At 45.4% G+C, this 24862-nt stretch overlaps 3 protein-coding genes across 7 annotated transcripts; 1 reads left to right on the top strand and 2 right to left on the bottom strand.

Moving 5' to 3' along the window:
- Nucleotides 1-136: 136 nt before the first annotated feature.
- ubap2l (ubiquitin associated protein 2-like) lies at nt 137-12207 on the bottom strand. 5 transcript variants are annotated; one of them, XM_088318345.1, is made up of 29 exons: nt 12060-12207; nt 10779-10917; nt 10194-10271; nt 9986-10096; nt 9624-9795; nt 9446-9547; nt 9328-9373; nt 8125-8231; nt 7959-8018; nt 7586-7638; nt 7389-7474; nt 6911-7091; nt 6641-6839; nt 6162-6490; nt 5888-6060; nt 5667-5787; nt 5524-5563; nt 5059-5263; nt 4916-4982; nt 4515-4821; nt 4272-4360; nt 4145-4198; nt 3976-4057; nt 3660-3880; nt 3460-3559; nt 2487-2639; nt 2162-2229; nt 1575-1772; nt 137-1477 (listed from the first exon to the last, which is right to left on the bottom strand). In XM_088318345.1, the coding sequence occupies exons 2-29, from the start codon at nt 10875-10877 to the stop codon at nt 1382-1384; spliced, it is 3597 nt and encodes a 1198-aa protein (XP_088174471.1). In that variant the 5' UTR covers nt 10878-10917; nt 12060-12207; the 3' UTR covers nt 137-1381. The 5 variants fall into 5 exon arrangements, with proteins under 5 accessions (XP_088174471.1, XP_088174473.1, XP_088174474.1 ...); XM_088318347.1 differs by having other exon boundaries at nt 1575-1769; XM_088318348.1 differs by having other exon boundaries at nt 5059-5257.
- Nucleotides 12208-12519: 312 nt separating this feature from the next.
- Nucleotides 12520-14274, top strand: LOC148321602 (lipid transport auxiliary protein 1-like). Its single transcript, XM_088319139.1, has 7 exons — nt 12520-12875; nt 12940-13041; nt 13113-13221; nt 13292-13345; nt 13417-13583; nt 13661-13719; nt 13797-14274. Exons 1-7 carry the CDS (start codon nt 12813-12815, stop codon nt 14002-14004), a joined length of 762 nt encoding a protein of 253 aa, XP_088175265.1. The 5' UTR covers nt 12520-12812; the 3' UTR covers nt 14005-14274.
- Nucleotides 14275-14494: 220 nt separating this feature from the next.
- On the bottom strand, nt 14495-24852 carry tuft1b (tuftelin 1b). Its single transcript, XM_088319134.1, is given in 15 exon segments — nt 14495-14821; nt 14919-14964; nt 14967-15012; nt 15132-15215; nt 15363-15468; nt 15543-15766; nt 15991-16098; nt 16527-16607; nt 16711-16776; nt 16848-16922; nt 17005-17103; nt 23534-23590; nt 24203-24416; nt 24487-24581; nt 24676-24852. Coding segments are annotated over 13 exon segments (1176 nt in total). The 5' UTR covers nt 24314-24416; nt 24487-24581; nt 24676-24852; the 3' UTR covers nt 14495-14748.
- Between the last annotated feature and the right edge of the window lie 10 nt (nt 24853-24862).

Raw genomic sequence — 24862 nt, 5'->3', positions numbered from 1 at the left:
TAATGGCGATAGGCAAATCGCAACGTGAAACGCGTCACATTTATTTTTTATTTACAATTTCTGTCCCAAATTGGTAAGAAAAGTAACTGATGTCAAACCTAAGTCAACATTTGTAGACCAAAAGAAACAACGTGGATTCCTCAAGACATTCACATCCCCAAATATGATGAAAATGTCTTTGTTCTTTTATTAATATTTATATATTTTTACAAAATGAAAAAAAAATGGAACAAAAATCTCAAATAAGAGACCCGAAGAAGGAGTAAAGCGAACAAACAGGCACTACAGTACTTTTTTTGTTTATATGTACAAGACAAGTTTTTCCATTTACATGTTTTTTTTTTTTTAAAATGCACAGTACAAAAAGAAAAAATAAATCACTGACAAAAAAAAACTGTCCATCAGTATTGGATGCTGCAAGGTTTCCTTAAAAGTGTGCAGGGAGGGGTGGTGTCGCATGGAGAGGTCTCCCAAACTGAAAAGACATTATTGTATCAATATTGAGGCGCAGATTGGGGCGCAGATTGGCCTTGGGAAGGATCCTTTAATAACTTGTGACACAACATATTCATATGGTAACAGTTACTGTACATGTGTTTTATACACTATGAAAAAAGTCTGTGCTAGGCAAAAAAAACAAAGCACAGTAAACAACCTACCTCCCCCTACGTCTGTGTATAAACATGCACGCAATCACATGACAAACGTCCTCACTCCAAGCCAGCCGACTTATATATTTATATATATATAATATATCTATATTTAGTAAAAAATAAACTTCACAACTCTACCAAATTCAGAGAATTGTTTCTTCCAACTTAAAAGGACATAAAATTGGGGTGAGGGGAACCAAACAGCAATCAAATAAATGAATAGTTTGTGCAGGGGGGGTGTGGAATAGAAAAAGAAAAATCGCCCCCTCACACCTCTCCATCGCCACCATCCCGCATTACTTCATTCCTCCCAATAAGTAAGAAAGAAAAGGAGGAGGGTGGGAGAAAACACAACATAAAAGAACCAGAAGCGGAAACACTCGTTCATTTTAGGAAACAATTCTGTTACATAAGTAAAAGGGTCGGTTGCTCAACATAATACAATTTCCCCACACACTCAATAAGTCATTTGATGTTTTTCTAACCATTTAGCCACTCGCATTTCCAGCCAAGCACATCCTCGAAAAAGGGATGAGAAGGTGGGGGGAGGATGAGGAGAAGGAAGATGAGAGGGGGGGGGGGGGTGAAAACTCAGCAGGAGGAAACCTTCGACATGAAGTTGATTTTCAGGAGATGAGCCCTGCTCACTCCCTCCCTTCCCTCATTCACACAGCTTCTGTTATAGCGAGCGAGGCGACGGCGGGAGTCCAGGACTCCGACGCCGGATGTTAGTTGGCCCCCCAGCTGTAGCTGTTGTAAGCAGACTTGTTGAGCTGAGACTTCTGCTGAATGGACGCAGTCTGATTGCGTTGGCCACTGCCGCTCTGTGAACACACAGACAGAAAGGGTGAGCGGGAGAAAGAGAGGCGGGAGGAGAGAGAGGCAAGGAGAAAAAAAAAACATCGGCACGGAGAGTCTCACCTGTGCATCCTGCTGCAGGTGGTGGTGTAGGATTTGGGAGTGAGGCTGCTGGTGCGGAGCCAGGATGTGCATGAAGGGAGCCGGGGCGTAGCCAGCTGCGGCCGGGGCGTTGATGGGGCCGCCGCTGCCCAGTGCGGAGGGGAGGCTGAAAGACGCCGTGGGAGTGCCGGCGTGGAAACCCTGCTTCTCAAATGACTGCTGGAAAGATATGACGCAACTTTTTAATTCCCTGGCCACTTTGGGGTGCACATGGTAGTTCTGTTTTTTTTTTTTATATGGTCTTGCTCTATTTTGGACTTTTTTTTTTTATAAATTTTTTTTTCCAAGTGTAAAAATGGATACAGAAAATTCATATATTTCAGATTGATACTGATCAAAATACATGTTTAATTTTGGGGGGCAGTTAATTATTGCAGGCAGCATTTAATTTTTTTTTTTTTTATTTAAAAAAAATGAAAAAAATGTAGTGGCAGCAAACTTAAAATCATCCATCCTCAAAAATGACAAAAACTGAGTTAGTCCACCAACTCTCCGTCGGTATTAAGATGAGCAAAGTGTGCGAATCCCAGTAACAATACCGTACTTGCCTGCGTCTTTGTGTAAACTGAGCCCGAAATGTCCGGCACCCCGGTGTTGCTCGAGGTCACAGACACCCCTAAAGACCACAAAGACAAATTCAACATTGAAAAACAAGCAAACAAAATGCCACACGAGAGATGAAGCAATTCGGTTAGATAACGACGACGACATATAAACCTATTTGGCTCAATGGAGTGCCTGTGAAAGAGCATCACATTTTAATGGCAAAGGAATCGGAGCAAAAAGGGGGGTGGGCGGTTGGATGGGGTCGTGGCGTCGTCAGCTTTTTTTTTTTTTTTTCTTTTTAACTACCTGGCACAGGGCGGCACTCACCGACTCCGGGCCCGCTGACAGAGTTGGCCGGTTTGCTTTGAGCAGCGGCGGCAGCAGCAGCGGCAGCGGCGGCGGCAGCGGCAGCCACGGCGTTGCCATATCCTCCCTTACAGAAATCCCCACTCCCTGAAGCCTGGCCCACATCCTCATAGCCTGCAACAGTCGAGACACACAGCCACAGCCCGCAGCGTTAGACACACCAGGCGGCAGGAAGACCTGCCTCACAGAGCGCTTGCAAACTAGATAGGCGCTAACCAAGAGTTTGCAAGTGCAATATGAGGGAGGACAAAGCAGGCAGGCTGTGTGTGGGAAGGTGGGAAGTAAACTGAGGTCATGGCAGGAAGCAGCAACACAATTCATAAAAAGTTGTTTGTTTGATAGAAAGCGTTATTACTGGTGTTTTTTAAGACATGGTTCACAGTTTGGAAAAATAGGTAGAAAGACTCCCAACCACCAATTCCCGTACTAAATTACTCAAAATAAAGCATGTTCATCATCTATGCGTGGATGGCAAAAGATGACAGAAAAGCACATAAAACAGAGAGAATCATAAAGAATGAACTCAAAGCATCGAGCACAAATAAAGCACCTTCACACTCGGCTCATCAATAGCACGAGCTAGCCTAAGAGTTTAAATGACACGCTCGCAAAATCGAACGTGGCATCACACATATAATAACAATGTTGGGGAATATATCTCAAATACAGATCAAAAAATAAATAAAATAAACAGCAGTTAATTAAACCAAACACCGTGACCCACCGGATGGCGCCAACGTAATCATTGTATTGCTTTAGCACAAAAACAACAAATAGACTTTTAGTGAATGACGTCCCACTGCATGAGCACGTGCAAATGCACAATCGAAAAATATTTTTCGAAGCCAATTTGGGTTTTCAACTGTGATCTCGTGGCCGGCAAATGTCATGTCATGTAGCGCAAAACCCGCCGTCTCCATTCATGGTGGCTCACCAGTGCTGTATCCATGGGAACCATAGCCGCTGGCCTGTTGGAAGGGGGTGGCCGACGCGCCGACATTCACTCCGTGCTGTTTTGACGAGGTAGGAGCCACCTGGAAGAGCACAAAAGAAATAAATAAAATAGTCATATGCCTGGCTTTGATCCATAAGGGAAAACAAGAGGTTTGCGACATTTATTTGTCCAATCCTCACCGGGAACACAGCGGGGCCATACTGGAAGGTGTTGGGCAGGCCCGGCATACCGGTGTAGTAGGGCAGGCTCGTGTAGCTGTAGCCGGGCGGCAGCGCCGGGTTGAGGAAGGGCTGCTGGGTCGAGTGGTGCGTCTGCGTTTGGTTCTGCTGCTGATTCTGTGCCAGCGTGGTGGCGGGGGCCGGCGAGGACGCGTCGCCTCGACCAAACTTTGATAAGTCACCTTTAGAGAGGACGGCCACAAAAAAAAAATTACAAGTTAGAAATGTTTCCTTAATAGAAATGTGCGTTCAAAGTGAATTAAGCAGGAAGTCGCACCAGAGTACGGGTTGTTTGTCAAGCTGGGCTCTCTGCCAGTCAGTGCTGTTGTTGGGGTTGCAAAGGGAATGCTGTAATAATCCTGGGAAAAAAAAAAAAACACAGGGGGAAACGAGATTATTATGACCTCACAGGAAATGATAACTGGCATTGGAAAATTCCAACTCACCAATGGTATTCTCGTCTGCAGCAGCTGCAGGTCGTCGTAGCCGTACACCTGAGTCTGACCCCATAATGTCTTGTTACGACACAACATGCACACACTGCATTGTGCTTACACACACACACAAACTCACTGGGTAGGGATGCAGTAGTCCCGGGGCCATGATGTATTGGTTGGGCAGCAGAGGGGGCACTCCGGGCGGCAAATTTGGAGGTGCTTTCCCTACATTTGACAGCAAAATGACAAGCAATAAGCTGCGTCGCTTCTTGCATACATCGATCGTCCATAACGCAGTCGTAAAGTCAAAATTGCAGTAACGTGTCGGGGTGGAGCAACCCGCCCCAAAAAAGTGACGGTAGGTTGCTGTATGCCAGACCTGAGGGTGCTGCAGAGCTGCGCGATGACAAAGACGTGACTGAGGAAGGAGCGGCGGAGGCCGCGGCAGAAATCGAGACGGCGGCGAGGGACGAGGCCACGCCCTGCGCACCCATGGACGCCGCGTTGATGCCCATGGGCATGTTGCTGACGGGGCCGAGGCCAGACGGCGCCGAGACCGGGGCCCCCAGGGACACCTGCGCCGCGGCGCCCGAGGAGGAGGAGGAGGAAGGGGGGACCGATGACGACACGGCTGCGACGGAAGGGAAGGAGGAGTGGAGGCTGGAGTCGCCATCTACGTTGGGGTGCTGCGGAGGATAAAGACGGATAACATTGGGTGTGTGCACCGTGCATCAAACCATTATTGTTGAAAGATGTTTTTTTGGGCCATGCCGAGCTTACCATTAAGCTCGAGTTGGATGTTCGACCGGAAGATGGAGCAAGACTGTTCTGTTGTGACGAGAGCGCACTGGAACGAGACACGGCAGTTGAATCAAGTCTGCTTTCCAGACAGTTGCAGCAAATCTGCGACACTCCAGTCGCACCTGTTGTGCTGAGGAGGCGGGACGGTGCTCGGCGGCAGCTCTTCGGTCTGCCCCAGGGCGCCGAGTGGTGCCTGATTGGATGTCGTAAGCAGGGAGGCCGGGCCGGAGCCGCCGTCCGTCAGGGGGGCCATGCCGGCGACCGCCGTCGGTGGTGGCGCCGTCGAGTCCGATGTGGGCTTGACGGCTACTGCAGAACCTGCTGCAGCTAAATAAAAACAAATAAATTATAATAATATGAAATGAATACGAATTAAAAACAAACAAATAAAAATGAGAAAATTAAATGAAAAAAATAAATGAGCAAATTTGAAAATGAAATGTCAAAATAAATAATTGAAAATAAAATGATTTCAAAAAATTGCATGAGAAACTACAAAAAAAAAAAAAAGGGTACTTTGACCGTATGACAGCAAATCCTTCGCAACATATTTTTCTTAAGCACCCAATAAGAACAAATCTACTTGCCTTCCACAGATTGGGCCGCTTGTAGTGAACTGAAGCCGTTCTGCAAAAGCAAATATGAACGTGAGCTCACTGGTTTCTATGGCAACAGTCTATTGAGAAGTGAAACAAGACTGAACATCTGGCCCGGCTTCTCCGAGGCCTACCTTGGGCTGCAAGTCCTTCTGCGGGGACGAGGAGACGGAGGGAGGGTAACGCCGCGTCGGAGGCGCTCTCTGCTCGTACATGTCCATCTGGCTGGAGTTGGAAAGAGCTGGAGTTGACTCACTGCAGATTGACAGCTCACGTTAACTCATTTCACTTGACGCAACGCGAGAAGGTGCTCGCTCCAATGACCTCAAATAACTTCCTTGCATTTCCTGCGTACCTGTTGGGGGCGGAGTAGAGGCTATTCTGCATGGGGTTGATGGGGGCCGCGTTGGAGGGCGCCGATTCGTACTCGGGCAGCGTCGGCTCTGAGCCGAACTGCAGCGCTCCGAACTGAAGGTTAAGCCCGGAGATGTCTGTCGAGCCGGGCATTTCCACCGCCATTGCCGGAATCTCAACAATGATGAAAAGTTTTATGACAATGTTTGTTGCATCTGCAGCAGATGAGTGTGTTGAAGATGTTTATGAAAGGTGGAAGGTTGGGCTCGGTCTACCTTTGTTGCAATGGAGGTCCTTTTCTTCTGCGGTCTGAGTTTGTGTTGCTGCAGAGGCAGCGGACTCGATCCCTGCGCGTCCGAGGAACTCGGGGAAACTTGCTGACCCAACGACGTGACCGATGCCATTTTGGGAAGCGACGAGGCGGGCGGCGGCGCCGTATGCGGCGAGGACGTCGTTTGAGGCAGCAAAGAGGAAGCAGAGGATGAGGAGGCGGAGGCAGGCAGGAAAACTTCCAACATGGACGACGTGGTGGCGGCGGCGGCCTGGAAGGGCGGGCGCTTCGAAAACGGCGTGTGGATGGCCGACTCCGACTGAGTCTTCATATCTGCACCGGAAAATAAGATCACATGCGTCACGTCCATGCAGGAAAGCCGCAGCAGATCCAAACCCGTCAGGCAGACCGGTTATCCACTCGGTCGACATCTGCTCCTGAAATGCGATGAATGCGACTCAAAAACGATTCCCGTCATCTCACCATATTGCGCCCGCGAGTTGGCACCGTTGTCCCAGGATGGGGAGTTGGCAGTAGTGACGCCAGTTTGGGAATGCTGGGCGGCCAGCTGAGCCAGCGCCTGGGCGGTTTTATACTGCTCCAGGAACTGGGAGCCGGTGGTCCCGCTGGTACCTCCTTTCTGGTCCGCTGCCTCCCCAAAACTCTTGTTCAGCATGCTGACCTGCCACCACAAATAGCACGTCAGAATCGACTCACGGTTGGCGAATACAGTCAGGCATCTTTGTCGCTCACCATGCTGTGCTGGGTGTAAGCGGCGCCGGAGGTGGTTTGGGAGATCGCTGGTCCGTGCTTGGAGTTGCTGAAAACCAGTGACTGGGGCAAGGAGGGGGGCTGGGCGGCCTCCGTGGGTTGAGGTTCCGTTTCCGACGAGGATGACGGGGGCGTCTTCCCCAAGAGCACGGCGAGGTCAATCCTGCAGACGCGGCCAAATTCAAACGTTCAATTAACGACCACAACATTCTGCAATAGACATTTTCTCCAAATAAAGACAAATAAAAACGCTTTCGCCCCTTTACACAAAACTTTTGTTCTCAGAATTTGAAGCAAAATCACATCTGTTACGGCCTTGATATGACCACAAAAGTGAAATATTTGCCAAACCCCCATTCTGGGTCGGTGCCCTTTAAAAAAAAACGGCTACATTGGAAAGGAATTTTTTTAATTTTTTTTTTTTTTTTGCAGGCTCGCAAAAAGGCGACTTTCGTCCCACCTCTGTCCTTTGGTGATGGTGACATTCTCCTGCGGTGGTGGAATGGTTGCCACGCTGGAAGCTGTGAATATCTTGGTCTCTGACAACTGTGAAAATAAAAAAAATGCTTGTTAGAGAAGTTATTTCGGGACGCTGACACAAATATAGAGTTCCTTGGAAAGAAAAGAAAAGAAAAAAAAAAAAGTTGAAGTACTCACATCCTCATTCCAGTCCTCGGTGCCCCATTCTTCTGTGGGCGTCCTCCAGGCACCTGCGAATGGGGCAGAAATCTTTTCAGCACCACAACTAGGCCAACCACGCTCCCTCGTTTGCAACCCTACTCAGGCCGATTTGTTTTGTGGAACATTTGACGGTGGTCGAATTTTGCAGTTTAAAGCAATCCCTTTGCAGGGAGGACATTTTGGAGACAGTCGTACCGTTTGTTACAATGTGTCTTTACCAACCAATCGATTCTTGAGGACGATAGACAAAAATGAAGAAAATAGACGGTGTGTAAATTTAGTAAAAAGGTCGATTGATGTGGATTTTCACCGATTGTGGATGTGTGCGTGAAAATACGGAAAAGTTTACCAGGTGCAGAGTCAAACTTGGGCGGGTAAGTCACTCCCTCTCCCGGAGAGTATTCCAATCCTGGCAAGAAACGAGTTTGAAATTGACACCCTCCATCGAGAGCCGTCAACGGCAGCGGGTAAAGATCAAATGTTTAAAAAAAAAAAAAAAAATCGAGTGCACTCACGAGCTCCTTCTTCGGTCTCCATGCCACCTGTGTTGTTCCAGGTGCTGCCTCCGCCGTAGTTTTCGTCTGTCTGACTCGGTTCTGCGTAGTCGGCGGGGTTGAAGGTTCTGGAGGGGAACATTGAAGAGCCAGACAATCGACCTTTTCAATGGTGGAAATGGTTCTGATTGCATGCTTGAAACGGCGTTGCCAGCAATAAAAGGTGCGACTAAGGAGTGTGCAAGTCAGCAGAAAGCAGACGTGAGCCTAAATGAAACCACCGAGCGCTCGCACACTGTCGCCTTCACACGACTTCCCGTCTTTCTTTCAAGCTGACTGATGCGTGCGTGTGCGACGACGAGCAAATTACAGGCAACTCGAGGAGGCGCAATGAAATGACGGCAGAAGAGGCGTCTTTTCTTGCGTCTCTTTCTGAAGGCACGAACGGATCGAGTGTGAAAACGAGCGCAAATCAATATTCAGGAAGAGCGGAACTGCATTTTGCCATTGAAGAAATAAATACCTGCCGACTCAAGCCGAGAAATCGCTCTTGCTCTCACTATTAGCGTGGAGACTTTTGGCCGGATACGGTCACCGGGCTTGAAGTTTGACACTCGTAATCAGGGCTTGAGACGGCGACCAATATGCTCGCAAATGCAACTTTAAAATTCCAGCCAGTTGTACCACAAGCAGAATTTAATAATTACAAATAAGACATGATAAACGCACAGCCAACAGTTTAAAAAAAAAAAAAAAAACTTAAAAATGTAGAAATAGTGGATATACTTCTGGATCTGAAATACATGAACATTTATAAAAAAATAATTTTAATAAAAAGGGGTATGTCATTTTGACGCAAACCTCCCCATTAGAGCTGGCCCTATATATGAAACTAAATAATGCTCACATAAAAGCAAAGCCTTTGTCTTTTTTTAAAATGACATAAAATAATCAACCCGATGTATCCACCGCTTATCGCAGACAAACTGAGCAACTAAACAACGTTAGCAAACACGGTCATCCTATACCTTCCCAAAAAAAAAAAAAAAGCGAGAGAGACATGAGCCGAGCGTTTGGTTCCACAGGCTGAACCATGTCCACCTCTGCTGTGGATTAACACTAAACAATAGCTCCTGAGTACGACTCTCCGGTGGCCATGGCAACAGCGGCACAAAAGGCCCCCCTCTCGGGTTGTCGAAGGATATGCAGGTGTTCTCGTCTTACCCCATGCCCTGCGCTGAGAATCGGCCTCCTCGCCGCCCGGACGCTCCTGGAGAGGGAGGAAAGCGAAAGCAAAACGTGAGCGTTGACGTGAAACGTGACGAAAGTCATGACAACTCACCGAGCGTTCCTCTTCCTCGTCCGCGCGCCCTGCGGCCTCGCTCCGCACCTCTGCCCACCACTGCCGCCTTGGCTGCGTCCAAGCCGTTCTCCTGACCTCGAACTGGAGTCAAGGAGGAGGAATGAGAAAACAAAGAACTGGGCCAAAATTCAACAAAAAGTAACACCAGCAGGCGTACACTCCCGTCCTCTGATTGCACCGCGGCCCCTACGAGGCGCGCCCCCTCGCCGACGTGCCGCATCCTTCTCCACTTTCTCTCGGTTCTCTTTGCCGTCCTCTCCGATCTCCGGCTGGCTGGCCTCTTTCTGGCCCGACACACCTTTCTTCTTCCCCACCATCTCCCACGAGTCCTGAGATCACAGAAAGAGATCCCACAAAATGAATGCATCAGGAGAAGGAACCTTTCCCCCCAAAAAAGAACGAAAAGAAACAGGAAACCGTCTCTCAAACTGCTTACCAAGATGAACAAGTGCACACCGTGCACGAACCATCATTTCCAGCACTTTGTGGCAACACACACTTACGACAAAAAACACTCACAGTGTCTGGGCTACCCTCCAGCAGCACATTGATGGCTCTGTTGACGTCGCCGTTGCAGTCGTGCAATGCGATCATCGACTCATCCTGGTCCTTGCCTGTGATGTCAATCAGCTAGAAAAAAAAAACGTTTCACGTCCACCCTCAAACAGCCACCTTGAAAAAGCGAGGAAGCAAATTTCACAAACAGACAAAAGAAAACGCTTCTCACCTGTTTGACCTTGGCCTCAAAGTCTGCGTCATTGTGGTCTGAAATCATCTGCGCAAGTCGAATCTGCTCAGCGGTGGCCTGTCGCCAGAGGACACAAGCACATTTATCACAGTGAGTTTCAGATGACAACAATCTTTAAGTGATCACGGTATTCGCTTTCATTAAAAAATAAAAAACAACAACATGGAGAAAGTGGAAAATTACCCGGACAGAACGGAGACATAAATACTCCAGGCGTTAGCAGGCAGTGTGAAAAGGGACAACAGACTCCTATACTACCTAAAATTGGTGGGTTGACTACCCCTCCTTTCTGTGCAGGTATCATTTATAAACATCTACAAGTATATAAATAAAAATAGAGAAATAAATAGATAAAGGGCTGAAAATACCTGTTTTTATTGAATAAAATAGAATAGGAGAAAATGCTACTTTTACTGACAGTGTGAAGGCAAGGTTCATCCTCATCATCACACGAGGACGTTATGAAAGTTTTTTCTTGATCCTTGAGGCGTATTTTTCCACTTCGGGGTGGTGTCAACTTAGGACATTCCACTTTGAGTTGAACGGACGTGAACAAGGGTGTACCTGAGGCCTTTGCTTGTGCTGTGTCTGGCCCTGCGTCTGGCCTTGCTGTGTCTGTTCCCAGCTGCCCCGGGCACGGTTTCCGCCCATGGACGTCATCATTTACAGTATATACAAACAAGTTATTTACAAGGAATCACACCTGAGGAGAGAAAGAGAAAGACATGAGTGACCTCATCACATACTTCCAGTAACACAACACAAAAGGCAATGCAAAAGGTGTGAAGCAAGCGATAAGCCACCAAGGTGCAACACAGCAAGTGCGCAACGACTTGTTTACAAGTCAAAACATCACTGCCAGAAATGAAAGTAACCTCAGTGGTGCACTGTGTGAAGTAGGAGCCACATCACAATGGAGAAGCATGAGGAAATACACTTTGGAGAGACAGCGTGGACGATCACATTTGGGCGTTTTTGTTGTGCTGCCAACCTCGTTATCGAAAACGACTGCTTAATCTCACACACGTTACGTAAAAAGCTCGGCTTGGACTGACACACAAACAAGCAAAGAAGCCTGACGCTGAGGCCTGTCTATTTTAGCAAACACATCAATTTGGCTATGGGGGGCAAAAGATGGTTCAAATGTGGAATAAGTGAGGGAGAAGGGGCTGAAAAGCATCAAGCTTTGAAGTCTTGGTGGGCTTCCGCCTCGAGCGGCTACACCTCATGGCGACGAGGCTAACTTTTAGCACGGGGCTAACGTTAGCTCCCGAGTGTCGATTAATTACACGTCAGCCGTCCAACGATAAACACCTATGTCTTACTCGCGTAAAAGCTACGTTGTTAACGACCCGAATTCGATTAATTACATCTTCGTGTGTGACTTGACCGACCCCCGAAAAACGTCATTTCCCCAACTAGTTGGATGCTAACGACTTGGCCACGCTAGGTTAACAAACTAACTGGACGTGGCTAAAGGCTAACTAGTTAGCTCGCAACGATATTAAAGACCACACTGCAACACTATTGATAGGGACTCTTGACGTGAAATGATGAAAACATCTTAAAGGGGTTTAAAGACAAAGCCTGTGGTTCACCAAACACCCCCCCCCCAAAAAAAAATGACAATAAACACCATCGTACTGACCAGGAACCCGGCTTCATACCAGACAAGACACCGGCCGACAAGTGGTCTAGTTCCCCGACCTTGCTAATGCTATTTTTTTGGGACACAATAACCGAAATCGCACCCCTCTTCCCCACTTCCCCTAGTGGAAAGATTAACACACGAAAGTTTGGATTTTTCCCCCCTCCCTGTAACACGTAACAACAACCGACGTTTACCTGTTTCTCTTCCACTCTGACACCACGGAGAGCTGTGTCATGTGGTCTGCGACTGCACAGTGCTTGGAGGAAAGTGGACCAACAAACATGTGATCACGAACTAATAAAGCTTTATTTTGGGGATATTTTTTTCCTCACCCCTGGTCGGTGACATGTCATTGCGACTGTTGCGCATCAAAGATAACATTCGCCGAAGAATGTTAGTACGAGTGTCGTTGAAAAAGAAAATATTTATTTTCAATAAACAAACACTTGAGCACGAGTGGGAATTTTGCATTGCATACAAAATAAACCCTGGAAAAAAAGTAGTGTTACGTACATAAGTGGTGAATGATAATGAACAGTATATAAACACATAGTGCAAGACATTAGCAATAATATATGCGTGTGTTTAAACCGTAATGCACAATGTGAATTAAATCCATAACAATTAAGTTTCAATGTGCCCATTTTCCCTGCAGTTACGGTAATTGTGACGCAACCAACGCCGGTGTTATGGTGTTGAGCTAGCTAGCTAGCCAGCTTAGCCGAAAAGCGAGCCATCATTCGCCGCGTAGTTCGACTAAATCAACCGAAGATGTTACGCTATTATCTCATAGCTATAGATAGCGTCATGAAGAAAAAATGAGTTTAAAAAAATAGCTTTAGTTTTGCCTATAAAGAGACGACATTCGATTCGAAGGGTAGCGACATGCTAACTAGCATGCTTGTAAAGTAGAAAATAAAAACATTTCCAAACAATTTGGTGCAAACATGGCGGACTCGCCGCCCCTATCGGGGGTTAATGTCGTTCTGGTGATGGCGTATGGCAGCTTGGTGAGTTAAACAAGACAGTTAACACTTTTGTGTGAGTTTTTAAGATAACGTTGTGTTTTGACAGGTGTTCGTGTTGCTCTTCATCTTCGTCAAAAGGCAAATTATGCGTTTCGCCATGAGATCGCGCCGCGGCCCACACGCGCCCATCGGCCACAATGCTCCAAAAGTAAATCTAAAGAAAAACATTAGGATGTCATATTTATTTATTTATTTTGTAACGTGCAATCTTTCTGACAGGGTCTGCGAGAGCAAATCGACTCCCGGTTGTCTAAAGTCCACGAGATCCGGTTCGAACCTCGTCTCCTGCCCGAAAATGATGCCAGGCTCAGGCGTGGGTCACAACTCAGTGAGTTCCTTTTACACCCCTTGCATCAATTTCGAAAGAAGCATCAGTGTAAATATCTTATATCTTGCAGGTTGCTATAACTACCTATACAGGATGAAAGCCCTGGATGCCATTAGAGACTCCGGTGAGAGCCTCAAAAATGGATGCACACTTTGACACTTCCATAAGCTTCATTGTGCATTTCTTCATCATCAGGCATCCCTCTGGACGAGATGTGCAGCAGCCCCAGCGCCTTCACAGGCCGAAGTTTCCGGAGCTGGCTGCTGGAGCTGCGCAACTCACATTCGCTGATCAAGAGCAGTCGCAGTGCGCTCATTGACCGTCTGCTGGAGGGCTACGACAGCGCCCGTCACGGCACCGGGGTGCGGACTCCCCACGGTTGCATGTGTTTAACGCTAAATTTTGGATGCCATAACCTCATTCTGTTGTCACGTTTTAGGTGTTTGGCGAAGCGGAATTTCTGGAATACCGGCAGGCGCTCGGCGAATTAGCAGATGTGTAAGTGGAACCGAGGAACCGTCGCTTGTTTTTGTGAATGTATTTCAATCCGTTTTGTTGGACTCTCCCACTCTCAGCGTGAAGGCGTACTGGAGCAGCAGCACCGTGGAGCAGCAGCACCAATCTGCAGCCAAGGACCTGACGGGTTCCCCGGCCCGCAACGCTCCGTCCACCATCCAGGTGACCTACCTGCCGTCGACTGGCCCGCGCAGCAAGAGGCCCAAACACTTCCTGGAGCTCAAGAGTTTCAAAGACAACTACAATACGCTGGAGAGCACTTTGTGACTGAACTGTGTATACAAGTGTGTATTGATATACAGTAATTAAAGCAGGGTGGTTTTTTTTTGTTTTTGTTACATTTTTGTAAATATAATTTATTGGTGCGTCACCTCGGATGGAAACGTTCACTCATGTAGAAATGTATTCCAGTTGCTTCTATGAATTTAAGTCAAAGTCATCAATGTTCTCTTTGAGTCCACTAGATGGCACTGTTGTTTTTAAGGCTGTGGCATTGGCCTTGAAATACATTAAAGTATTTTATTTGAAAGCACCTAATATTAACTCTTTTTTTTTGAGGGGGGGGGTGACTTCTTCAGATAAAAATATTAGCCTCAAATGATTCTGGCTTTATTTCTTGAAAAGAGAGAAAAAAAAAAGACTATTCTCAAGTCTTTTTTTTTTTTTTCAGTGCACCTCCCCAACACTTGAAATTTCCAAGTCATGAAATTCAGTCGAGTTTCTTTCAGTTCCCCAGATAGCTAAAATAGCAAAGTGATGGCTTTTAAATCCAATTTATTTGCTGATTTAGTACACAAACGTGAATGCAAACAGTGAGCGCACTTTAGCGTCTATATTTACTGTCAATTCACATTCAGTACCACTCAAAACTTGTCCGTATGACACTATCATGCCGATACAGTTGTTTAACGTTGATTCAGTGTTGGGGTGACAAAAAAAAAAAAGCGGAGTGAGATGCAAAGCACTCGTTAAATACATATTTACACTTTGTGATTGATCGCCAGCCGTCATTCACGACTTGATCTCGATGACTTTGATGAAGGGGAGTGACTTGTTGTTGTGCGTGGACGGCGTCAGAGGTTTGCTGAGATTAAAAAGAAAAATGAAAAAACATGGTTAGTCCGACGTTGAAACGATTTCTTGTTGATCAGCATGATCGGCGAACAGGAAGTGCAGCCCACCTGTAGATGATGACCGGCTTGTTGTCGGCGCTCTTGAGGGGCGGGGTTCCCGGCCCGCCAGGAAGTGCTCCTTGTGGTCGTGCATCTCTCGGTTCTGTGTTGACATTTTTTAAAGTGTACAAAGAAGCCAAGCGGTTAAAAAAAAGAGTATTTGGGGCAGGACTTGGTCTTTGGGGAAGAGTTGAACTTTTTTTGTTTTTTTTATGGTCTGACCTCGGCTTCCAGGAAGGCCACCTTCTCCTGCAGATCTCCGATGACGCGATCTCGCTCTTGGAGGACGGTGCGGGAGTTCTGCAGCTGCTCAGTGCACACACACACACACACACACACACGCACAAAAGAGTCAGGCTGATTTAGTTTCAACACACACGATGTTCTTCCGAATGTCATTTCCTCACTAATGGCTTCCTGATTACTTGAAATATGAAGTGTGTGTGTGTGTACCTGTTCAATCATGTGTCGCACTTTCCTCTGTTGACTCTTCAGCATGTCGTCCAGGTGGTGGATCTTCTCCTTGAGAACGGCCACCTCTGTCTCCAACTGGTCACATCTGAAAAAAAACGCACGTATGCTTTTAGTACGTACGACACACACGCACACACACACACACGGAGGTTTTATTACCTGTCGTCTTTCTCCTTCCCTTCGCCATTGTCCGCTTGAAGTCGCTTCAGTTCGGTCTCGCCGGCGGCCATTTTGTCCCGCAGGAGCCCGCTCTCAGCCTCCATGTTTCCCAGCAGCCTTTGCAGCTCCCCCACCCGCCGACCTCGCTCGGCCGACTCCATCTCCGCCCGCTGGAGACGCTCTGACTGCGCCTCCAGACGCGCCCGTTGCTCCTCCGACTCCACCTGGCAGGGGCGACTCCATTTTTACAACTTTCACTGCTCGGGAAATGTGTTCGCTTAGCGTAGCACGAGCCGAATATTATAGAAATATCTTAGCCGAGCCATGTTTCGCTTCGTCTAGACTTGGCTAACCGAATGTGACTTCCCCCTCCCAATGGAATTTGAATGAAACCTGTTTTAAGAGGCGCACTCAATGCTTCACCTCATTAATGAACACACACACACACCTGCAGCCGTTCTCTCTCCTCCCGGTGCCGACTTTCCATGTCTTTCATCTGAGCGTAAAGCCGCTTGGTTTCTTCTCTCAGGTACTGCACGTGATTATCGTCGCTCTCCTGAGGATGCACAAAAAGACGCGCTGATTTTTCATTTGGATCTTCGGTCGTGTCTCAGTTCATGTTAGTTTCTGGCGCTCGCTCGGCTGAGACGTTCCAGTGTGTCTTTAATAATGAGTCGGAAATAGGATTGTGTGTGTGTGTGTGTGAGCCAGAGACATCCGGATGAGCGGAGCGTCTTTTTAGCATCACGGGAAAGAGCTACATTGATTTTTTTTTTCCTTCTTAATGGACAGGAAGCACAACACACGTCTACACACAAACACAAAGATACAAAGACACACGAACACACACTCACATGAGCACACCCACAAACACTCACAGTGACACACAAAGGCATGGAAAGACGCACACACAAAAACAAAAAACAAAAAAAAAACAGACACTCAAACCCAATCATATCCAAACATTCTCACACACACACTTACGTCATGGTTCGTGTAGTTGTAAATGTTGTTGCCATTGGTGACGGGTGCCATGTTGTTGACAGTGTAGCCATTGATGGGATACTGAAAAAGTACAAACAACACTTTCATCTTCATTCTCTTTTGCCGCTCGCCTTCTTTTTGTTTGGGTTTCCAAATGATTTTTTTTTTTTTCCCCACGACTTACCTTCTTGATGTGGCCATTTTGTCTCGCCGCCATCTGCTCTCTCAGAGTCTTGAGACAGTACCTCACCTGACAGGTCAGCAAATATTACAGCACACACCACGCCACGCCAAGCTCAAGGACGCCGCGCCCGATCTCACCTCTTGTATCTGCGACACTTCGTCCGTCAACATCCTGACGCTGTCCGCCGTCTCGGGTCCGCCGTCCAGGTACACCTGCGACAAACGCCCTCGGTCAGTCTACAACACGCGCGACAAAAAAAAACTAAATAAAAAAAAAAAAAACCAGCTCACTCACTTTGATGACTTCCACGCTTTCCTCCGACGGAGTGAGCAGCTGGCCCGTTCCGATCTGCTCGTCCGGATTTCTCGGCGGCGCCGACGCGAGGCTGCTGTCCTGCGAGACAGATGTGGACGATAAGCGGACCCCGGAGGAAAGAAAAAGGCAAAGTGGGCGGAGCTTGAAGAGGGACACATGACTGCCCCGAAGCTTCCCGCCATTGAAGATGCTCGGCGGTGTGACGGCGGCTGCCTGGCAACCAACAATAAGGGCACGTTTCCGCCCTCTGGGCAAAAAATCACGAGTCACTGGAGGAGCAAAAACAATCAGGCCACCCATGTCTTGACAACAACAACAACACTATTTGCCATGGCGATAGGAATAATACAAGTAGTGCTCTGGATATTTTGTGGGACATTTGCAGGGGAAAGTATGTCACGCGACAATTTCAAAGAATTAATGGAACAACCCCAAGTGCGTATTTGGCATTTTATTTTCAGAACTTCAGTTCATTTTGCAGGTCGGACTTTGGATTTTTCTTTGGCTTTTTTTGTAATGCGTCATCTTCAGTTTTTTTTTTTTTTTGTTCTACTGATCAAAATGCGCCCGTTAATTAGGGCTGGATGATTATTTTGATTGCGATTGTAATGACGATTAATAAAACGATTATTTATCGGCTTCAATCACAATATCTTTCTCGGAGTAATAGAATTTTTTTTCCTCTCACAAAATATTTTTATTTAAAGCGATTTTTTTTCAAATGAACTGTTCCTTTTTTATTTTTCTAAAATAAAAAAATTTTTTTTTGGGGGGGTAATATTACAATTTGCATTTCAGAAAACGATCCCAATTTTGTCATGAAAATGTCGACATTTTTCCCGTAAAATGACAAATCTTTTTTGTATTTTTGCACACGCAACTCTTCAGACGTCGACTTGAGTGCTGCGTCTCAGTAATTGTGTCATCGCAATTTCTGCGCGTGTGATCCGAAGCCGCATTAATTGTTTTAATTTTCTGGGCGTTAGCTCCGGCAATAATCATATGGCAATGGCGCCAAAAGTAACACAAACAAAAATGTTCTCCTGATGCTTTGGCACGGCAGTGACGCTTTATTTGTGGTCACAACACCACAAATACGGGCGGGTTCAAGTTCCAAGGTCACCATCTTCTCTGCTACTTTCACAGTTTTCGCAGCCCAGCGTGAGGCGCAAAGTACGCAGTTCACAAAATCCGAGAAAGTCTTAAATCACTAAAAAAGGTAGAAATGACGCTAAAAGGCGAGTATATTTCGCAGCACACTAAATAACGCTCATTGACAGATGCTGAGTTAGGTCGTTAAGTTGAAATGTTAGCGTTGCAAAGACCAGCGCTGGGTGAAGCGTAATTAGCCGTAAAATAATGTGGACATGGAGTACAAACGGACTTGTCGTTAATTTGTTACTGACACTGACAAAGTGATATTTGTTTATTTCACCCCGAGAAATAATAAATAAGAATAGTAATTTTTTATTATTATAAAATTTTAATTTAAACCTTTTTCCTCATGACACAACACTTAGAATGGATTTTTTTGGGGAGGGACTTTTTCATCATGATTTCTCACCTAACAAATTTGCATTCCTCATGAAAATCTTTTTTTTCTTCCGCAAAATTATTATTTTTTTGGTGTAAAATTTTCATTTTCTTGAAGAATTTTCACTTTGATTTTAAATGTCAACATTTTCTCTGCAGTTCTAAAATTATGATTTTTTTTGGGGGGGAGTTTTAAAAACCACGTGGAAAAAATTTCGCTCTTAAAATTGCAGCAAAAAACGAAATCTAATAAAATTACGATAATTGACATAAAATTGTTTGGGGTGATATTTGAACATATAAAACAATGACATTCTTTGTTAAAAATCAAATCAAATAAAAACAATAAATCATGAAATTAATATATTTTTTTATTTCCTTCTAAAAATTAACTCACTGAAATTATTTGAATGAGTTTCTCATGAATAATCTCAGATAAAAAAATCCAAACTGAAGTCCGCTCTGCGAACGTTTCGCTTTTAGCTTAGCACGGATTCCTCCTTGTTCCACGATTTCCTTCGGGCGAGCTGCACTTTTTCATGATTGATGAGCGAGCTTAATTGTCCCGCGCGTCGGCGAGGTAATGGCGGTTTCTCCAGGAGAACAACACGTTCCATTCCTGGTGGGAAACGCATTGAAACGTGCGGCATTGAAGCGCCGGCGCATACTTTGAGGCGAGCTTCGGGTTAAGCAGTCACGATCACTATTTTGGCTTGAGTGGCAGCTGCGAAAACCATCAGCGAGTGGCAGCTGGAGGGCTTCCACGCCTTGGGAGGAGTGCACGGCGCACAAAGGCAGCTTTCTGCAAAAGCAAGACAAGGTTTGCATTTGCACCCGCGAGGTGCGCAAACGACGTCATACGCTAACGATTAAATCTCCAAACGATTGGAAAAGAGGAAACCTGACATCTTGGATAGCGTCACCTAGAAACATGTCTCAAACACGTCTTTCGAGATGTGACCTGACAAAACTGTGCCGGTTTTGTTCTTGGAAAATAAAACTTTTTTTTTCAGATAAGCAAACATTTGCTCTTTTAAAATTACAAAATGTCATTGCTGCAGCTTCCCCCCCCCCCCCCCCCGAGTAGAAAATTGTTGCCATAAATTGACGTCGTGCGCTCACATCAGAGCATGTGCTTTGAGAAAAACAGCTTTCCCTGCGAGCAAGCAACAATAAGAAGACGATAAGATAAAACGGGGCGGAGATTCGCGCACTTGCCGAAAGATCAGGCGTGCTTTTCTAATGTTGACTGACATACTACTAGTCCGACGCGACGGCAATGAGATGCACAAAGCCTTAAAAAAAAAAAACACAACAACTAACAAGTTTGGAGGGAAGTGTTGTTTTTAACATGGCCGCTGAAAATGTGGCGCCGAGCCTCACGGGCCGTAGATCAACATTCGTGACAACAGCGTTCGCGCCAACATGTGAATTCCAAGCGTCGATTGGCGCAGACTGAGCAGACGCTGTTATTGTTTTTCTTTAATCGCCGAGCAACGCCACAAAATTAAGTCAGCCACACATCAAACTAGACATTTGCAAAAAAAAAAAAAAAAAAGTCGGCGATTGACCTTCGCACACCCACAGACGATGCTGAATTTGCCGTCTTATCGACAGACGATGGTTTGAATTTCGGGACGAACCGAAAATGCACCAAATGGGAATAGGCAAATAGAATTTTGACTATCTCCAAACGTTTGCATGAACATGTCGAACTGTTCAATGTTTGTTTGCAAACTTCACAACAGGTGTTGCATTCTCTTTTTTGTCCTCTCATAAAATTATGACTTCTCACCACAAAAAAAAAAAAGTTTTTTGCTTGAATTTCAACTCGCAAAACATTTTTTTCTTTTAATATTGCCTTTTCCTGGTGACAAACGACACAAACGTTTACACTTCCGTTCACACCTATGGACAATTTAGAACACAGGTGTCAAACTCAAGGCCCGAGGGCCAGATCTGGCCCGCCGCATCATTTTATGAGGCCCGCGCCTGCAAAACACCCCCTGATTTCGAGTCCTCAATCAAGCTCAGCTGACTGACCACAATACAATCGCGGGACATGAATAGAAAAGCACTACTCACACTTACAAAACAAGTTTGTAATTTTGTTTTGCTAGCGTCTTGCCAAGTCGGCACATGCACAGTTCAGAAGACGGACTAGTCCATTGCATGAGAAGGGCGCAAATGAAGCAACGACGATGAAGCATTTCGAATTGTTTTTCAGAGTCTGAAATTAAAACAAAAAAAAAAAATGTAATTGCTTTAAATCAAACGAAGTAGAGCAGAAAATCAAGAATTAACAATCGCGGTTACAATGTTACTCAAACATTTGTTGATTTGTCGTTCCCCCAAAGGAATCTTGGGACTCCTGTGCTCCGCTTTGATATTTCCGCCCTCAATTCATTTTCAACAGCATCTCTCAGAATTCACACGCAGTCCATGACTGACTGCCTGCACCCCCCCTAAAAAAATCATTTCTTCTACCTGCTCAGAGACGAACACGACGGTGGTCTTCTTGACAAGGACCAGGGGAGCCGCGATCCAGACAGCCGGCGCGAGTGTGTGTGAGAGTGCATATGTGTGTGCGTGACTCAGAGCGTGGGAAGCCTGCTTGCCTTAAATGAGTGGGTGAGGCTCAGCAAGCAGCTGCCCAACCCTGTTTTGTCTCCGGATTGTCGCACGCTTGCACCGTCCGGTTCCGGCTGCAACAGCACCCCCTGCAGGATCGCACTGGTCACTACAGCCAAATGAATGAATGATGTTTTCCTGTTATTTCTTCTTATTAGAAGAATGGATGATTCACTGAGTAGCCAGGCGACAGGGGTGTAAATGGCAGAACGGTGAGGAATGTATGACATAAGGTAGATTAATGAGCTGTCTTTCTACAAGACATAAACACACACAGAGTGTGTGCAGTGTCAACACACAACTGGGCAAGCAAACTAAATGCCAACCGCCGCCGCACAGGCATGTAAGTGTTTTTATAAGGTTTGTACAGCAAGCAAACCATTCACATGTCCGCAAAAGTATATTTCTCCCATGGGAAATAATCGGTGACGGTCACAATTGGGCTCAATGCGCAATTTGGGTTCCGGTGGTCTTGGTCGCATTTTTCTTTCTTTCTCAGCTTTTTCCACATTGTGTGAAGACACAACGACTATGTTGGGGGGCTATTTTCACCTGAAACCGACAACACAAACGCGTCCATTCACTGCAGCTCAAGCGTCAAGTCTTTGTTGACGAGACCACATTTCTAAGACTGCTAAAAGTTCCTTAAGCAAGAAGACAAAGCACATGCGCACACCCAACAAAAATGCAGGCAATAAAAGACCGAGGGTGTTTTCCTCGAATGTTTCATCCTAGCCGCAAATCCTTCCGTGACATGACTGTATTTGTCCGGGCTCGACAGTGCACTTCCTGGACACTTTCTAATAGTTCCTTCGTGCCCGCCGTCAGCAAAACATAAAAAAAAACATATTCATGCAATGGCTTAAGGTGGCAAAAACATTGTTGAACAATGTCAAGCCTCCTTTCAAAAAAATCGTAATAGGCCAGGTGTTGCATAAATAGAAAAGTTCCCTCAGGGGGAAAAAAAAAATGCTGTAATTGTCAAGGTAAGATTATGTGGAGAAACAAAATGTCATAATTCAAAATTGATTTTCCAAAATGTTGAAAATGCTGCAACTACAGAAAAAAAAAACAGATGCAATATGTCTAATTGTGTTGAGGGATATATGAAACATGAGAAAATATGCAAATTCTTTAAGAAAAAAAAATACTTTAAATGAGAGGGGGGGGGGTGATTTTATGAGAATGAAGTCATAATTGTATGAGAGCAAGTCGCAACGGCATCCGTAATAATAAACAATAACTAAATTAATTGCAATTGCGTCGTGACTCTGAAGTGGCCACATTTTTCTCAGAGGAGCCGAAACATCTGAGGTAGCACGTTTATGCCCCGAAAACGAGCAGAGTCGTTAAATTATGAGTCATGCTAATAATACGAGATGGAGAGCGTTACCATTCCCAACAGTCAAGCCTCGGCTCTCCTTCGTAATGAGCTTCTCATAAAAAAAAAAATGCTTTGAGACACCGGGGTTGAGTTCAGATACGCCGCTGAAACATTTCGAGTAATTGTACGTCGTAAAAACACGGCTTGAGGGGGTAATAGCTACGTAAGATGGAAAAATAGTCAAGTTGGGGCCGGAAAGGGAAAAAAAAGCTTGTGCTGCTTTAATGTTGACATGGTTGCAGTGAAAGTTCAGAACAGTTTATGTGACACATCGGCGTTTAGTTAATCATAAACCAAGCGTGTGACACAAATGGACAAAGTCAGACTGGGGCCAAATAAACTCGAGGCAATCAACTATTGATTGCATGCATCTAGTACAGTTCTTTTTTTTCCAGATAGAGGCCTCTTAAAAACAAACAAAAAAAAAGACACATAATGACATCCTAAAAAAAAAGTAAACAAAAGCAAAGCAACTGCACCTTTAATATTATATATTATTTTATTCAAATAAATGTGCATTTCCGCCTTCATACATTTGCATATATTTGTCCAAAATATGTGATATTTATTTCTTATTATTTAAATTTATTTTATTTAATTCCATTTGTGTACTGTATTTTTTTGGCTAGCAGTGGAATTTTTTTGTATTTTATTCCTAAATATTTGTGAATGATTTTGTCTAATATGCCCCCCCCCCCCCAAAAAAAATGATAGCATAAGCTTAAAACAAATAAATAAAATACAATAAAAATGCGACATTAGAATAGCAAGTCATCAGAGGAGCTTTTTTGGTGATGACATTTACTATTTATTCAAAGATGTATTTCTTTATTTACTTTTTTATTTGCTAGTCATCGTCATTCGGAAGGTCTCGCTCGGGCATTAAAAAAGTTACAATCTTCGTTTTAACTACGAGTTGATAAGACACAATTGGAATAAGTGCTTCGCTTCGTTACTCACAATGCTGCGACTCGGCCGGTGGTGGTCGTCATGGTCGTCTGTCTTGCCTCCTGTCATCTTGTCCATGCAGTGTGGAAAAAGAGACACACCAGGTAAGTAAGACGGTTGTCATGTAAGCATGCGAGTGTGTGTGTGCGTGTGTGCGCGTCCAGGTGCAAGTCGAACCTTGCAGCTGTTATTTTACCCCGAGACAAGCCTGGTGTCACGTTGCCGTGTCAGCCAGACTTTTAATGGCCTCCGTTAACCTCGTATCTGGATATCCTTTCCAACGTATACGTTTATCATATTTTCTGACGGTAGGCAAACGTCATTTCAATGAAAAGTGGTTCTTATGTAATAGAAGGCAGCAAAATTCTTGCAAACGTGCACTGACGGGTTTCCAAACTGCGGGTCCGAATTGTGAACATTAACCGTGCTCATTTTTTTCCTCACATTTGTCCAAATTTGCATTTTATTTTTTTGCACAAAAGTTAAATACAACTGAACTGTGTTTGAAAATTGTATGGTGCAGAATTTTTTTTTTTTTTTTAAAAGTTGAATCCCACGTAACGTTATGCACATTTTGAACATGTAAATCGATTCTTTCCCATGCCACACGTTAATAACTTTGAATGGATTGATTTTTTTTCCCCCAAAACAAATCAAAGATTTAAGAGCGGTTTTCCTGACCTGAGAGAGGTCGCCGTCGGCTGCGTGCGTCAAACATTTGCGTTGCGTCGCAGTCCACCACGGTATCCGGCGCTCGGACCCCGGCCTCAACTTCTTCCAAAACGACGCCATGGCCTCCTGGTGTGGATTTTCTTTTTCTCGTAACTATCGGTCACATTTTGCCGTGGCGCAAGCGTCAACGCCGGCCACCTGCAGCATGTTACCCGACTTAATTCTGCAAGCGGCAAAGAGGATAAGAGTTTACCTCCTGCTTTATTTACCTCACTAGTGCCGAACTCGTTTACCTTGAGAGTGATCCTTACTCCATTTTCAGCTTGTTAGGAAGGTCGGCCACTCCACAAGAAGATAAAGCTTGTTTGTACTCGCTGGATGAACGCGCCTGCAGGATGTTTAGTTCATACGACTCAAGTCAGGTCAGATGATGAAATGTTGGAGAGATGTTGCTTATTAGCTCTTTTTTTTTTGTTGCTTACTGTTTGATGTTCACAGCAGGCTAGTTTACATCTACGTGGGCTCCAAAATGCACATTGCTTATTCCATGCGAGGGTTCACGAACGCTCGCGCTTGCCGAGGAGTCCTTTCGACAGCTTGACGTCTTGAGTAATTAACGTGAAGCTAATTAAGGATTACAACTCGATTGCTCTGAATAGAGCACCCAAA

This window comes from Idiotropiscis lumnitzeri, chromosome 16, assembly GCF_059441095.1.
Source record: "Idiotropiscis lumnitzeri isolate Australia: NSW breed Sydney's pygmy pipehorse chromosome 16, RoL_Ilum_1.0, whole genome shotgun sequence".
Classification (NCBI taxonomy): domain Eukaryota; kingdom Metazoa; phylum Chordata; class Actinopteri; order Syngnathiformes; family Syngnathidae; genus Idiotropiscis; species Idiotropiscis lumnitzeri.
The sequence above is the reverse complement of the archived record's forward strand: the minus strand, read 5'-3'. Positions and strand labels throughout refer to the sequence as shown.